General features: G+C 49.9%; 6 protein-coding genes across 6 annotated transcripts; 4 read left to right on the forward strand and 2 right to left on the reverse strand.

Annotated features, from left to right (window-relative positions):
- Positions 1-876: 876 nt before the first annotated feature.
- BZA70DRAFT_237856 (putative lactonohydrolase) lies at positions 877-1,944 on the reverse strand (the record flags this gene model as incomplete). Its single annotated transcript, XM_064910425.1, has 1 exon — positions 877-1,944. One exon carries the CDS (start codon positions 1,942-1,944, stop codon positions 877-879), a length of 1,068 nt encoding a protein of 355 aa, XP_064769045.1.
- A 696-nt stretch (positions 1,945-2,640) lies between these two features.
- On the forward strand, positions 2,641-4,242 carry BZA70DRAFT_237322 (putative hexose carrier protein; the record flags this gene model as incomplete). Its single annotated transcript, XM_064910411.1, has 1 exon — positions 2,641-4,242. One exon carries the CDS (start codon positions 2,641-2,643, stop codon positions 4,240-4,242), a length of 1,602 nt encoding a protein of 533 aa, XP_064769046.1.
- A 1,265-nt stretch (positions 4,243-5,507) lies between these two features.
- Positions 5,508-7,175, forward strand: BZA70DRAFT_289189 (putative hexose carrier protein; the record flags this gene model as incomplete). Its single annotated transcript, XM_064914094.1, has 1 exon — positions 5,508-7,175. The coding sequence occupies one exon, from the start codon at positions 5,508-5,510 to the stop codon at positions 7,173-7,175; it is 1,668 nt and encodes a 555-aa protein (XP_064769047.1).
- Positions 7,176-7,884: 709 nt separating this feature from the next.
- BZA70DRAFT_289190 (uncharacterized protein) lies at positions 7,885-9,266 on the reverse strand (the record flags this gene model as incomplete). Its single annotated transcript, XM_064914095.1, has 3 exons — positions 7,885-8,059; positions 8,681-8,747; positions 8,813-9,266. The coding sequence occupies 3 exons, from the start codon at positions 9,264-9,266 to the stop codon at positions 7,885-7,887; spliced, it is 696 nt and encodes a 231-aa protein (XP_064769048.1).
- Positions 9,267-9,841: 575 nt separating this feature from the next.
- Positions 9,842-10,620, forward strand: BZA70DRAFT_277723 (uncharacterized protein; the record flags this gene model as incomplete). Its single annotated transcript, XM_064912486.1, has 2 exons — positions 9,842-10,151; positions 10,271-10,620. Coding segments are annotated over 2 exons (660 nt in total), but the record flags the coding sequence as incomplete, so codon positions are not given.
- A 902-nt stretch (positions 10,621-11,522) lies between these two features.
- Positions 11,523-12,900, forward strand: BZA70DRAFT_277727 (uncharacterized protein). Its single transcript, XM_064912487.1, has one exon. The coding sequence runs from the start codon at positions 11,793-11,795 to the stop codon at positions 12,714-12,716; it is 924 nt and encodes a 307-aa protein (XP_064769050.1). The 5' UTR covers positions 11,523-11,792; the 3' UTR covers positions 12,717-12,900.
- The last annotated feature ends 221 nt before the right edge of the window (positions 12,901-13,121 follow it).

A 13,121-nucleotide genomic window follows, 5' to 3' on the forward strand; every position in this document is an offset into this window, starting at 1 on the left:
AAGCGCCAGACGGTGGTCTGCAGGCGAGTACAGCTGCTTAACGGCGGATCGTGGGCGAGTCATGATCCGGAGAGACGGTGATGATGAGATATCTATTTTGGAGTCCACGTGCAGCAACTAGTTATTATAATGATGATGATTAATCTATTTTGGCTATGACAGACTGTATGATTCGGAGGGACAGAGACGATACTGTGATATCTCCGGCAGGTTACCAAGAGAGCAACATCTTACTGAGAATAGACCCTACAGTAGAACATTCTGTGCTGTTTCAAAGTGAATGATCATGCGGGGTCGAGGTCAATCTATCGGAAAGAACCCGGACAGAATGAAACAGCCAGCCCAGCAGGCCCCAGAGACGGGCGTAAACTTGCCTGATTTGTAGATACAACTAAACCAAGAACCGTCGGCTAGTCGGAAGGGGCGTCATCTGGTGTTTCGGCTACGGCATTACTATCTTCCTTCCGTTATCGGGATGCATTCGCGTGATGCATTCGCGTGACGCATTCGCGTGACTCTTTGCGGAAGAACTTGTTATGGATGGGCAGAAAAGTGGCAAGGAGCTGGGCCGCCCTAGCAAAAGCCAAGCTGCGGCGTTGACGATGGATGCGACCGCCAGCCATACACTTCACCTACACAACAGTAGAAGATATTTCTCTCGAGCACTCGACTGAAAACTAGTATAACAAACAAAACAGCATGTTTCCGTAGATGATTATGTACATTGTGATAACATGGAAAACCCACGAGAGCCAGTCTTCCGGCGTTGATATAGAAATAAATTTGACTTTTCCACCACAAACCAAATACCTCGGAACTGCCTAATCCAGCATCGAGAGCCCACAGCCCACATTCAGGATCGACCTCGTACCCGTCCTACTCGCATTCAATACTGACGAGCGTGCCCTTCGAGCGCATTTTGACCCAGAATAATGTGTGCTCGCCAAAGATCCACATGCCTCCCTTGACGAAGCAGAAGTTCGCGGCCACTCCGCCGACAACTATCTTTCCAATAAGCTTCCCGGCCGGATTCCACACGTGAACACCGTCTCCGCAGCCAGAGTACACGTTCCCTGCCTCGTCGCACTTGATTCCGTCGGGGATTCCGGTGTCGGTGAACGCAAAAGTGCGACGATTCGAGAGCGAGGGGATGCCGTTGCCGGAGGTGACGTCATAGGCGTAGATGGTAGCTTGCTTGCGCAGGTTGGTCGAGAACGAGTGTCCATCGCCAGGGCCGGCGTGTGCCTGCACGGCGCCGGTGTCGGTGACGTAGAGAGTCTTGTAGTCGGGCGAGAAGCACAGTCCGTTGCATTGCTCGAAACCGTCGGCGACGCAGTAAATCTCCTTGGTCGAGGGCACGAATCGGTAGACTTGGTTGGGCAGCACTGGCGGCGGTCGGAAGGCCTGTTCGTAGCCGTAGGTTGGGTCTGTGAACCAGATATCCCCTGAGGGGTGGTGGATCACGACGTCGTTGATCGAATTGAACTGGCGGCCGTGGAAGTTGTTGATGAGGACCTCAGACGTGCTGCTGACTGGATCCGCGAGCACGAGAGCGGACGGGTGCGTCTGGTCGCCCTGAGAGCAGTACAGAACACAGTCCTTGTATGCGCACGCTCCGTTCGCCTGAATTACCTCGGGATACTCAACCTTGGTGATCTTCGAGTGATCGGTGCAGTCGACCGCGTAGCAGGCAACGGGATTCGACGTCTGAAAGTTGGCAGTGAAGTAGACCGAGTTCGTGCGCTTGACGTACACACCGGCTTCGTGTGCAAACATGTCGTCAGCCCTTGTCTCAACAGCTGTGATCTCAGCATCTGCACCAAGCAAATCAGCAAATACTGGATCGTAGGCCACAAACGCGGGTTCCTTGGTCGTGCGGATCGATTTAGCGTAGGCGATATCGACAACCTCCTTTGCCAGATCGACTTGGATAAGCTTCGTCATTTTGTTGAGGGATGAATGAGATTTACAGTAGACAAATCTGATATATCTGCTGATCGAGAAACTGCGCGTCCCACTGAAATCGGGAGAGGCTGGATATATCTATAACAATTATCCAGGTGGTGAACTCGCCGGAACTTCTTTCGCGATCATGATCAGGAACAATCGGACATGTCGCCGTAGAAGCCGCGACGTTGCGAGAGTTGTGCAGGCACAGACCCTAGCAAAAACTCTAATCGTGGGCCGGCTGAGATCCCGACTGACAGTGTCGGGAGCTTCCCCGCGAACAGGTTAATTGTGGGTGAGAATGCACTCCCCCGCGTCGCAAGGTTGGTACGCTCGGGAACCCCCGCAATCTAGTTTTAGTCAATTTTCTTGGCCGAGACTCCTTCCCCTGTCAACCATCCTTCCGGTGGATGTGCGCGCAAACCTGGGCACAAACCTTACGCGCGCGGTAGCTTGTCCGGTCCTGGTGCATGCTCGAAAATGGGGAAATAATAAGAGGCCCCGCGTCGCCCGCTCTCGTCTTAATTTTTCAGTCCTCCATCCCCGCCTTCTCGTCTTCTTCGTACCAGGTACTTCAGACCCCCAGATCTGCAGTTACTAGCTGCTTCGTTGCTTTTCTCAATTTGGCTAACCATTCGGCTTTACCTTCCTTTAGTCTTTACTTTCCATCTCGTGCAGTACATCTGGGTCGCCATGGCCGAAACAAACACCACCGGCTCGCCTTCCTACCTGGGTCTGAAAGGCCAGCCTCTTCTCTACGCCGTCACTCTATGCTGTTCAGTCTCCTTCCTCCTCTTTGGATATGATCTTGGCTTCATGGGTGGCCTGACCACCAACACCGAGTTTCTCAACCAGTTCGGTAACCCCAACTCTACTCTTCTCGGATTCTTGGTCTCGGCGTACGAAGTCGGCGCCATGTTCGGCGCTCTCGCGCAGTTTGCCGTCGGCGACTACTTTGGTGGACGCAAGAACAACAACATTATTGGCATCAGCACTCTTATTGTCGGTGCCGCTATCCAGACCTCGTCGTTCTCTCAAGGCCAGTTCATTGCCGGTCGCATCGTCGCCGGTCTTGGTCTCGGTGTCGTCACCACCGTCATCCCTATTTGGCTTTCGGAGTGCACTGTTCCCAAGTCGCGTGGTCGCATGATGGCTATGCAGCTCTCGACTATGATTCTCGGTCTGATTATCGCAAACTGGCTCGACTACGGTATGGCCGAGCATCACACTGGATCAATTCAGTGGCGCCTGCCTTGCGGTTTCCAGATCGTGTTTGCAATCTTTGTGCTTGCATTGATCCCATGGCTACCCGAGTCGCCTCGTTATCTTGCTTCGGCTGGTAAGAATGAGGAGGCCGAGTATGCTCTTGCTGCTTTGCGTGGCGGCTTTCCTGAGACTCCTGAGATTGCCTACGAGTTTAAGGAGATCAAGTACGCGATCGCTGTCGAGTCTGAGGATGTTGGTGGATGGTCTGATATTTTCCACGACAACGGCATCTCTGGCTTCACCCGGGTTGCTATTGCCTTCTCTGCCAATTTCTTCCAGCAGATGTCAGGTGTCAATGTCATGTCGTCTCTTGGTCCCTATGTCTTTGAGAACTCGATCGGCATGTCGTCGCACAACGCTATGCTTGTCTCCGGCGGTTTGCAGGTCTGGTACTTTCTGTCGTCCTTGGTGCCGTGGTACGCTGTCGACAAGTTTGGTCGTCGCAAGCTCTTCTTGACTGGCTCTATCGGCATGTTTTCTTGCATGACCCTCTCGGCCATCTTCGTCGGCGTCAACACCAAGGGAACCGGTTATGCGGCCGCTGCTGTGCTTTACATCTTCCACTCTTTCTTCACTCTTGGATGGCAGTCGAATATGTGGGTATACCCCTCTGAGTTGCTTCCTCTTAGACTCCGTCTGCGTGGTGGTGCACTCTCCGTGGTTTCTCAGTGGATGTTTACCTTTGTCGTTGTCGAGATCACTCCGGTTATGATTGACAACATTGGTTACAAGTCATATATTGTCTTTGCCATCTTCAACCTCTGCACCCTGCCCCTCGTGTACTTCTGCTACCCTGAGACGTCGCGACAGCCATTGGAGGTCATCGACTTGCTCTTTGCTGATAAGGAGGATGGAACCCGCCCGACCATCTTTGAGGTTGTCAAGAACTCCACGAATCCCGAATTTGCTCGCAGCATCGAGGAGCAGCTGAAGGAGAACTCGAGACTGCGGGATGAGAATGAAAACATCATCGATGAGACGAAGGCAGAGGCTATGCATCTGGAGAAGGATCCGGCATTGCAGGTTTAATCATTTTGTTTGCATTTGTCTTTTACATGTACAGCAAGTCCAGTTTAGTTTAAAATATAATTTGTATATTTCAGCATGTTTCAATGGTAGTCAACCTCGACGAGAGATTGAGATTTGCGATAGATTGCCGCCATTTCGCCTAACAGATGTCACGGTATATTATTAAACGAGAGTTTCTTAATGTTTGCTTATGATCGCTAAATCACGCTTTGTAAGCACATAACAATTGACTCTCGGATTTTTAAATCAAAAATACAATGGCTTTGTCTATGGCCTCTCGACATCAAGTGCAACAGTAAGGTCGTGTAGTTGAACTCCACCTCAGATGTGAGTCTACATTCTCCTGGTTCATGGTTTGTGTAAACCACACCAACCTATACACAAACATACTGTCTTGAAGTGAAGTACTGAGATGATTTGGTCCTGCCATATTCTACAGGATGATGCACTACGCGCATGAAAGCTGAAGCGACGATGTACAGAGCAAGATATTAAGTATAAAAAGTCAACCTGGCAGGATTAGGGACACGACGGTACCAGGTACTTGCCTTGCGCAATCTCAGGTGCCAAAGTCTCGGCATTTATTAGATTATCAGCGCATCAAACACTATTTTCTCGTTAACCGACTCCTCAATCCTGGGGATTCCGTGATGAGACCACCTCGCGCTGCTGTGATAACGCCGCTGCATCGATAGTTCAAAGGAGGACCTGTAAGTGCACATGGTCAGCACGTGCCAGATAATGTGAGAAGCACTACAGCGTGCTGGCGATCTGGCAGAGATGATTGCGATGGACAATAGCTCTTTACAAGCCATTATAACTACTGAAAACTCGGGAGGCAGATCCTGTATTGCTGGTCAACGTCAGAGCGCGGGGATAGAGTTCGTATTTCCCCGCATTGTTCTAGATTCGAGAGCGTGGCCTCGTTCCGCGCCCTAAAATACAGCAAAATCCCAGTTTTGTTCACTGAGCTCGCGTCACAAAGCTCCAAGACGTGGATTTAATTATCTTCCAACTCAGTCTACAGTTAATTTTTTGGCGTACCTCGTTTGATCGGCTGCAATGCATCGCCTCGAACGGACGATGGCCCGGTCCTTGTTGTGGGCGTATCGCCGATGTTTACCTCCTCCCGTGTACTGATCCGACGGCCTCTTCTATATCTAGCGGCTAATCCCAGGCATATTCTCAGTTTCTATTCCTTACCGTCTCGTTCATTATCACATCCATTATCACTATTCAGGCCGCTTGCGTCTTCCAGCACGTCTATGTCTACCGAATCACCCTCAGCCCCTGAAAGCAAAGACGCAACCGTGGTGCAGCCCGAACCAGCACCCGACACCAGAAGCCATACTGGCAAGCCGCCCTCGTTTGCTGGCTTGCGCGGCCAGAATCTTCTTTATGCCGTCACCTTCTGCTCTTCCGTCGGCTTTCTCTTGTTCGGCTATGACTTGGGCTTCATGGGCGGCCTCACCACGAACACGCAGTTCTTGAACGACTTTGGCAATCCCGGCGCAACGTTCCTTGGGTTTATCGTGGCCTCGTATGAGGTGGGTGCCACGTTTGGTGCCTTGTTTCAATATTTGATGGCAGACTACCTTGGCGGACGAAAGCCGGCAAATACCATGGGTCTCGTTATCGTCATCATCGGCGCTATCATCCAGACGACTTCATTCGGTATAGCCCAACTGATTGTTGGCCGCATCATCTCAGGGTTCGGCCTTGGAATTGCCACTACCGTTATTCCTATCTGGCTCGCTGAATGCACCGTCCCCAAATCGCGCGGTCGTATGATGGCCATGCAGCTGTCTAATCTCATCATTGGACTCATCATTTCGAACTGGCTCGTCTACGGTATGACCACGAATCATACTGGCTCCGTGCAGTGGCGCTTCCCAATTTCTTTCCAGGTTCTTTTGGCCGGTGCCGTCATTTCGTTTCTGCCATTTCTTCCCGAGTCTCCTCGATACCTTGCATCAGTAGGCAAGAACGAGGCTGCAAACTACGCTCTGGCCGCCCTTCGTGACGGATGGCCGGACGACGAGAAGATTGCATATGAGATCAAAGAGATTGAGTACGCGATTGCTGTGGAGTCTGAAGAGGTCGGAAGCTGGTCCGATGTGTTTCACGATAACGGAATCTCTGGATTTACCCGTGTCGCTATCGCCTTCTCTGCAAACTTCTTCCAGCAAATGTCGGGTGTCAACGTCATGTCCTCTCTCGGTCCTTATGTCTTTGAAGTCTCCATCGGAATGTCCAACCACAACGCCATGCTAGTGTCCGGAGGCTTACAGGTTTACTACTTTCTGTCGTCTCTTATTCCTTGGTGGACCGTCGACCGTGTTGGTCGCAGAAAGCTGTTTATGATCGGCTCAGCCGGCATGGGAACCTGTATGATGCTTTCAGCCGTCTTCGTGGGTGTCAACACAAAAGGTACGGGATACGCCGCCGCCGCCGTTCTTTATATCTTCCACACATTCTTCACGCTTGGCTGGCAGTCAAATATGTGGGTTTACCCTTCCGAGCTTTTGCCCCTGAAGCTCCGTCTTCGTGGTGGAGCTTTGGCCGTCGTGTCGCAGTGGCTCTTTACGTTCACCGTGGTCATGATAACTCCTGTGATGATCGACAACATCGGCTACAAGTCCTACATCGTCTTTATGATCTTCAACTATGTTACTATCCCCATCGTTTACTTCTTTTACCCAGAGACGTCGCAGAGACCTCTTGAAGTCGTCGATCTACTTTTCGCCGATAGAGAAGGCGGCCGACGACCGGCAATCTTCGAGGTTGTCAAGGATTCTGTGAAAAAGGAGTTTGTCAGGAGTATCGAAGATCAGCTGAAAGAAAACGCGCGCTTTCGATACGAAAACGAAGATGTGCTTGCTGAAGCAAAGGAGCAAGTTCATCATTTGGAGGGAGCTGAGTCGAATGTTTGATAGGTTGGAAGCAACGGAGTCTTGTGTTAGGAGTTTGTCTCTGGCGATCGGGGTTTTTGTATTCGGGAGTCTTCGCACCCCTCAGTGTTTCGCAGTTGTAAAGTCGTGTCATAAAATATAATTTTCATCAACGCACATCTGCAAATGCACAAGGCCATATAAATAGCTATAAAACATATGACAAACTACTGGGAGGGGCAAAAAATCAGAAGCTGATTTTTCTGTAAGCTACCGCCAATATGAAAAGCTCGCCCGGACGACGATTGAGCCCATCTAGCAGAACTTGGTCCACCACACCCATGCCTGCAGCAGCGAAGAGCTCAGTGGTGAGCAAGACTCTTGGAAAGTACACAAACCCTTCAGAGACAGAACTCCTCAAAACGCGGATGTCGAATGGGCTGGCAAGCTTGAGCGCAGAGCGATAGCAGAATGGTGTTGTCTATAGGAAGGATCACTGTCAACAAAGAGTGTAAAGAGACTTGTGATGGAATGCTGACTGCGCCTGGATCGCACCCTTGATACCGACTAAAAGGTTCCTGGGATCTTTGTGGTGGGTAGTCAGCGGGTAGCTCGGTCGGAATTCTGAATACAGCCTCGCGTTGAAGGTGGAGTATGGGAATAAAGCGATTGCATATATAGAAAGAGACTGGGCTCTGCGATTTCAATTCTACTCTGTGAAGTACAGAAAGAGATTCATCCCAAGCAGTAGCTAGCCAGCAGGGATATTGCACGGTTTTTGAAGTAGTCCGGAGGAGATGGCGGCATCATCATCAGCACGGAAGACGCAGATTGTAATTCTCCTAGCGACAATCGGTCTACAGACCTGAGCCGCATGCGCGCCATCAACCTCCAGCGGTAGTGTAATCATCGACAACGCGGAGATTCTGGAGGAGTGATAATAATACAGGATGGATGATGGATGATAGGGAAGTACAGAGGAAGTGTCGGTGCGTTATGGGATCAACATGTGTTTTCTACAGGAGAGGAGCGATTTGAAAAAAAAAAAAAGGTAGACACTAGCAATCAAATGCGGTTCAGACATGATCCCTAGTGACAACCCGTTGGTAATAATATTGATGAAAAGCAAAAACGAAACTGAAAAGATTTGGAAAGGGGTCCGACGAGGACTTGAAAAGCGTGATATACGCGCGGGAGAATCAAGCGACAGAGCCCAGTGAGTGATTCGCCTCCAGCTCTGCGCGATTAGGTGATTGTTTCTTTTTTTTTGGTATTTGGCGGGATCAAAGATAACCCTATTTCACAGAAAAAAAGAGAGGGTATTCCGAGCAGTACATTGCAGAGGCCATTGGTTTTAACATCCATAGGCGACCGTACAGCAGGGAAGATGGTGGTGCAGACAGACAGGTGGGTTACTTCTTGAGGCAGATACCAACATGTGGTGCGATGAGATGACTTCAGCAAGGGTTCCTGTACAATGGGTATAAGACAGAAACGAGGAGGGGTAGACCACTTCTCTCATCGGATGTTGGGGTATTAGCCTGAACAGTAGTCGAAGTATAGGACTCTTCTGGTTCGTTCCAGGGTGGATATATATGCTGCAGAAAGGGTGGACTAGAAAGTGCAACAAGGGTCAGTCGGAGAGTTGCAAAGTAAAACTAACAAGGGCATATACATACGTTGGCCGCTATTGTAGCGAAGCCTTGACCAGCGATTGAAAATCTTTATAAACAAAGCACGATCATAGGCAGTTAAAAACAGAAATCCGTAGGATGGTCCGGTGCCTAGCTGGTCCTTATGTTGCCTTTTGTCGATACGAGAGGCGAAGTTGTCGTAGACAAAGTCGAGCCCGTGAAATATCAGGGCGTCGTTGAGGCGGATGCGAGAGAGATCCACGTTAAAGACCGGGGATTGTATCACTTCGGGGATCAAGTCGTCGTCGTCGTGGGCGGCGAAGCAAGTGCTGGGCTGAGAGCGTCCGTAGCCTCTCTCGGTCGTCGGATAGCCCGCAAAAGCAGATTCGAGCCGCGGTTGCGCGTATGTAGGGAGATGTCGGCAGCGACGGTGCATGTAGAACGCAGCAGCAGTATGCGATGCACTGGAGGGGCGTGCTCCCCTCTGGCCGAAAACCATTGTTGAAAAAGCACGGGAAGGGTGGGTGTTGCTGAAGTTCTGGAAGTAGTGAGAGGTGAGGAAGAAGAGGAGAAGAGAGAGAGCGGCGGGAGAGCGGACTTTATATTTTCCATTGCCGCCTTGTTCAAACAAAGGCGGGCGGCCTTGTTGCTCGTAAGGACGCGTTTCGAGGTCAACAAGGCTTTTGTCACCTGTTAAATCATAGTCACGTGATTGATTACCGCTACGACACAGTGTTGTAGTAGTGTAGTAGTGTAGTAGTAGTAGTAGTAGCGCTCGTTCTGTTCTCCCTCGTTGGGTATCAGCTCTCCTGAACGTTTGGAGCCGCAACTGGAAAAGCAGAGATGGTCATCGAAAGCTCGCTTGCATTATTTCAGGGGTTCGTGTAGATATCTCTTTGTTCAATCTCCAACCGTCTTTACAAAACTCAGCTCAGATACAAGGCCGCCCTTGTTCGAACAAGGCACAGATGGTCAACACATAAGGCTTCGCTCATTCCATTCATCCCCATTCCTCTTCACAGCTCACTACTTCGTCACCTCAGCAGCCACCTTCCCCGTTTCCCTACCCAAACAATGGCTGGCGGCAAGAAGAAAACACGATCTCTTGAGCATCACAACGTGCTGCTGCGAGCTTCAAGCACGATAGCCGACCGAATCCAACGCACACCTCCTCACTCGCTCTCTTTATCACAAAGTAACTCGATGGCCGAGGGAGGAGACAACGGACGTCATCCGCCCCGCGATCGCGACGAACACTACGACAGCGGAGCACAACGGAAAGATCACATCAAAGCTGGGCAACGGATGGATCGCAGGATCGAGTCCGGGTTTTTATTCCAGACTGCCTATGGTCGTGCTTTCTGGAAAAGATTTTCAGTCGCTGGTTGTCAAGGCTTCGCTGTATAGCAGCCAACGTCAAGAGAGAAGTAGTCCACCTCGACTGTATATCTGTCATATGCCATTGTACAAGATACCCTTGCTAACGTCATCTCATCGAACTAGATGCTGGTATCTGTTCAAGAAGTAACGCTACTGTCTGTCTGCACCCTTCTCCCTGCTGTACGGGCGTCACTGAATGTTTAATCCTTGGCCTCTGCAAAGTACCAACTCGGAATACCCTCCATCCTTCTCTGTGGATCAGCCTTATCTTTTATCCCGCCGAAAACCGAAAAAAGAGATACCGACTCTCGCAGATCTGGAGACGAGTCATAATTTCTCAGGCTCTGCCGCTTGTTTCTCGCGTGTGTAATAGCTCCTGTCGTTCTCAATCGATTGATCGCTTCTTTCAGTCTCTAGATTCTTGGTTTTGCTATTCGTTTTGTCTCTTTATTCGAATTTTAAATATATCGGGAGTCAGTGGAGATCATCTCTTCATGCCATTTGATTGCTGGTGGCTTCCTTCACCTTATCTATATCTCCTGTAGCCGTCTTTGTAGATCGCTGTATAATACCGCAGCATTTAATCGACGCCAGCCTTTGCTCTTATAAAAATCCATCAATACTCAATGACATTCTGAGAAGAGCTGCATGTCACAAGGTTTGTCAGTGATTCCTTGTGTAGTTCTCTGCTCTGGAGCGCCATAAAATAATTCACACTAGTGGTGTCCTCAGCGCTCAGCTCAAGATGCGACATTAGCAAGTTAATGGTTTCTAATATCAAGATTCATTTTAAGTTATTATTTATTCATAAGTACCGGTCTAAGTCTCCAGAAGTGCGCAAAGCAGTGCTTAAAGTCGCCAAAAGTTGAAGAAGTGGTGGGACTGGGATTGCTACAAGGCAAACCCTAATTATCTGAGACCATGCTCTCACTTCCCAGCAACTCTCTCTTGTTCAAGAACAGCTTGAACAGCGCGAGGTACCGTCGCAGCAATAATATATCGTGCATGATTTAATTCAAACAACGAATCTGCCTGTATGGATATATTGTTGCCGGCTTTACGAATACAAGAGACTGGAAAGGAGAGGCCGGCGGCAAGGAGAATGACTATTTTGCTAGTTTCCGGTCAACAAGGCTTCGGCTTGCACAGCAATCACGGCCTTCCTTCCGTACCTGACGAAGCCACTCTTTGCTCTTTATTTTTAGCTACCATGTGCGGCCTCCTGCCTTGTTTGCTCGCTATGCCTGGTTATAAAATGTACGTCCCGCGCCCTTCTTTCCTTTCCTACTCTCTCCCCGCTTCATAATATCTTTCCCTTTCATCAGCATCTCGTCCCCAACCTTCGGCTCTCGCAATGACCATGGCTCCTTTTGATCTTCATAGTGAACAAGCTGTTTTTGGTCTTCTTTTCTCTTCCATTTTTCTCGATCCTGTGCCGCCCACGGAAAGTCCACCAGCGTACGAACCTGTTCAAGGACGCGAAGTCATAGACCACTCGAACCCCTTGATCCGTTCGTTCGTTCGGCGGATTCCGCTCCCTCCCGGCTCACACAGCACGTTGGAGTCTTTTGAACTCCACCTCCCACTGGTCTTGAACGATTTTTTGAACCGTCAAAGATCTCTCACCCGACAGGCCTTGGAACGCATGGTCAACACGCCCTATCCCGAGCGGCTTTTGAGTAAAGAGGGCTGGCGCTTAACTCATGAAAACATGTCCACGGTCACCTTCTCGTCTCTGTCAACAAATACCAACGGTTCTTGCCCTTCGTTCGAATCCGTCCCCTTCACTGCAGTGGCAGATGGTCGACTCAGCCTTCGCCAATTGGGCTCTGCTTTGACGACCTTGATGCGCGACTACGAGCGTGTCAATCATCTCAGTCGCTGGTACTCCATCTATCTCACGATCGACCTCGACCACAGACAGATCAGACAAGAATGGGTCGACGCCGCTCTCCTACACCATCAATTATCTCTGCTTGGAAACACGCTCATGCGCGAAGATTGCGAGCGTTTCTTGGGCAGCCTTGCTAGAGTCGATCAAGTCGGCAACGGCTACAAGCTCAGTGTTATCGTCACCCCTTCATTGAACAAGTCATACTTTGAGGATGAGCTCGTCTGCCCTGAATATGCTGAGAGCGTTCCGGAACATGGATACCGAAGAACCCATGCCCACGGCGGCTTCACTGTGTTTTCGGATGCATTGGAGCGCTCCTTATCCCCCAACGATCATTACAATATGTTCCGGGTGTGCAGAGTGATAGTCTGGTTCAAAATTTTAACGCCAAGTCAGCGCAAAATGTTCCAGATGCTGTACGATGAGATGAGAGCTGTTTTCTACATTGTGCACCCAGAGCACGCGCCTCGGTCTTATGACCCGGAACATCAACAGACCCCAGTTGAAAATAACGAACAATTAGGCGCTGGTGGATCTCCTTTGTCTGTGAGCAGTCAGGTTAATCCAGCCAAGCGCGTCGCCGACACGGATGCAGATGCAGACCTGCGCCCAGTGAAACGACGACGATGCTTGTCTGGTAGCGAAGGAGACCACAGACGCTGCCCCTTTAGTTAATTCGATTCTGCGGAAGTTACAAGTAGTGATTGATCACGGGGATGGGTTTGGAGGATAACATCACATGGACGATCGCAACGAGTGTCGTCTCTAGCTCTTGTCGACCCGTCTGATCCTTTTGATTTCCGCGCGCTCACTCGTTTATCTGTTTTTTCTGTCTGTGTGTCTGTCTTTCTGTCGCCCTGTCTCAAGCATCTGCTGTCGGCATTGTATTATGGGGCGTTCTTGATTTTTGTATAATCATTGTTTTGTATCAAATATATTATCATCATTATTATTATTATACCTTATAGTAAACACTGCTCCAACAATCCCATGAGAACCGGGACTCACTACGTTCTCGAGATCTAGTAGGAAGAGCAGTTGATAGAGGAGTTATTGTTCATCGAAAGTAGCAGCAGACAC

This window comes from Myxozyma melibiosi, assembly GCF_037950935.1.
Source record: "Myxozyma melibiosi strain Phaff 52-87 chromosome Unknown BZA70scaffold_4, whole genome shotgun sequence".
In the NCBI taxonomy this organism is placed as follows: domain Eukaryota; kingdom Fungi; phylum Ascomycota; class Lipomycetes; order Lipomycetales; family Lipomycetaceae; genus Myxozyma; species Myxozyma melibiosi.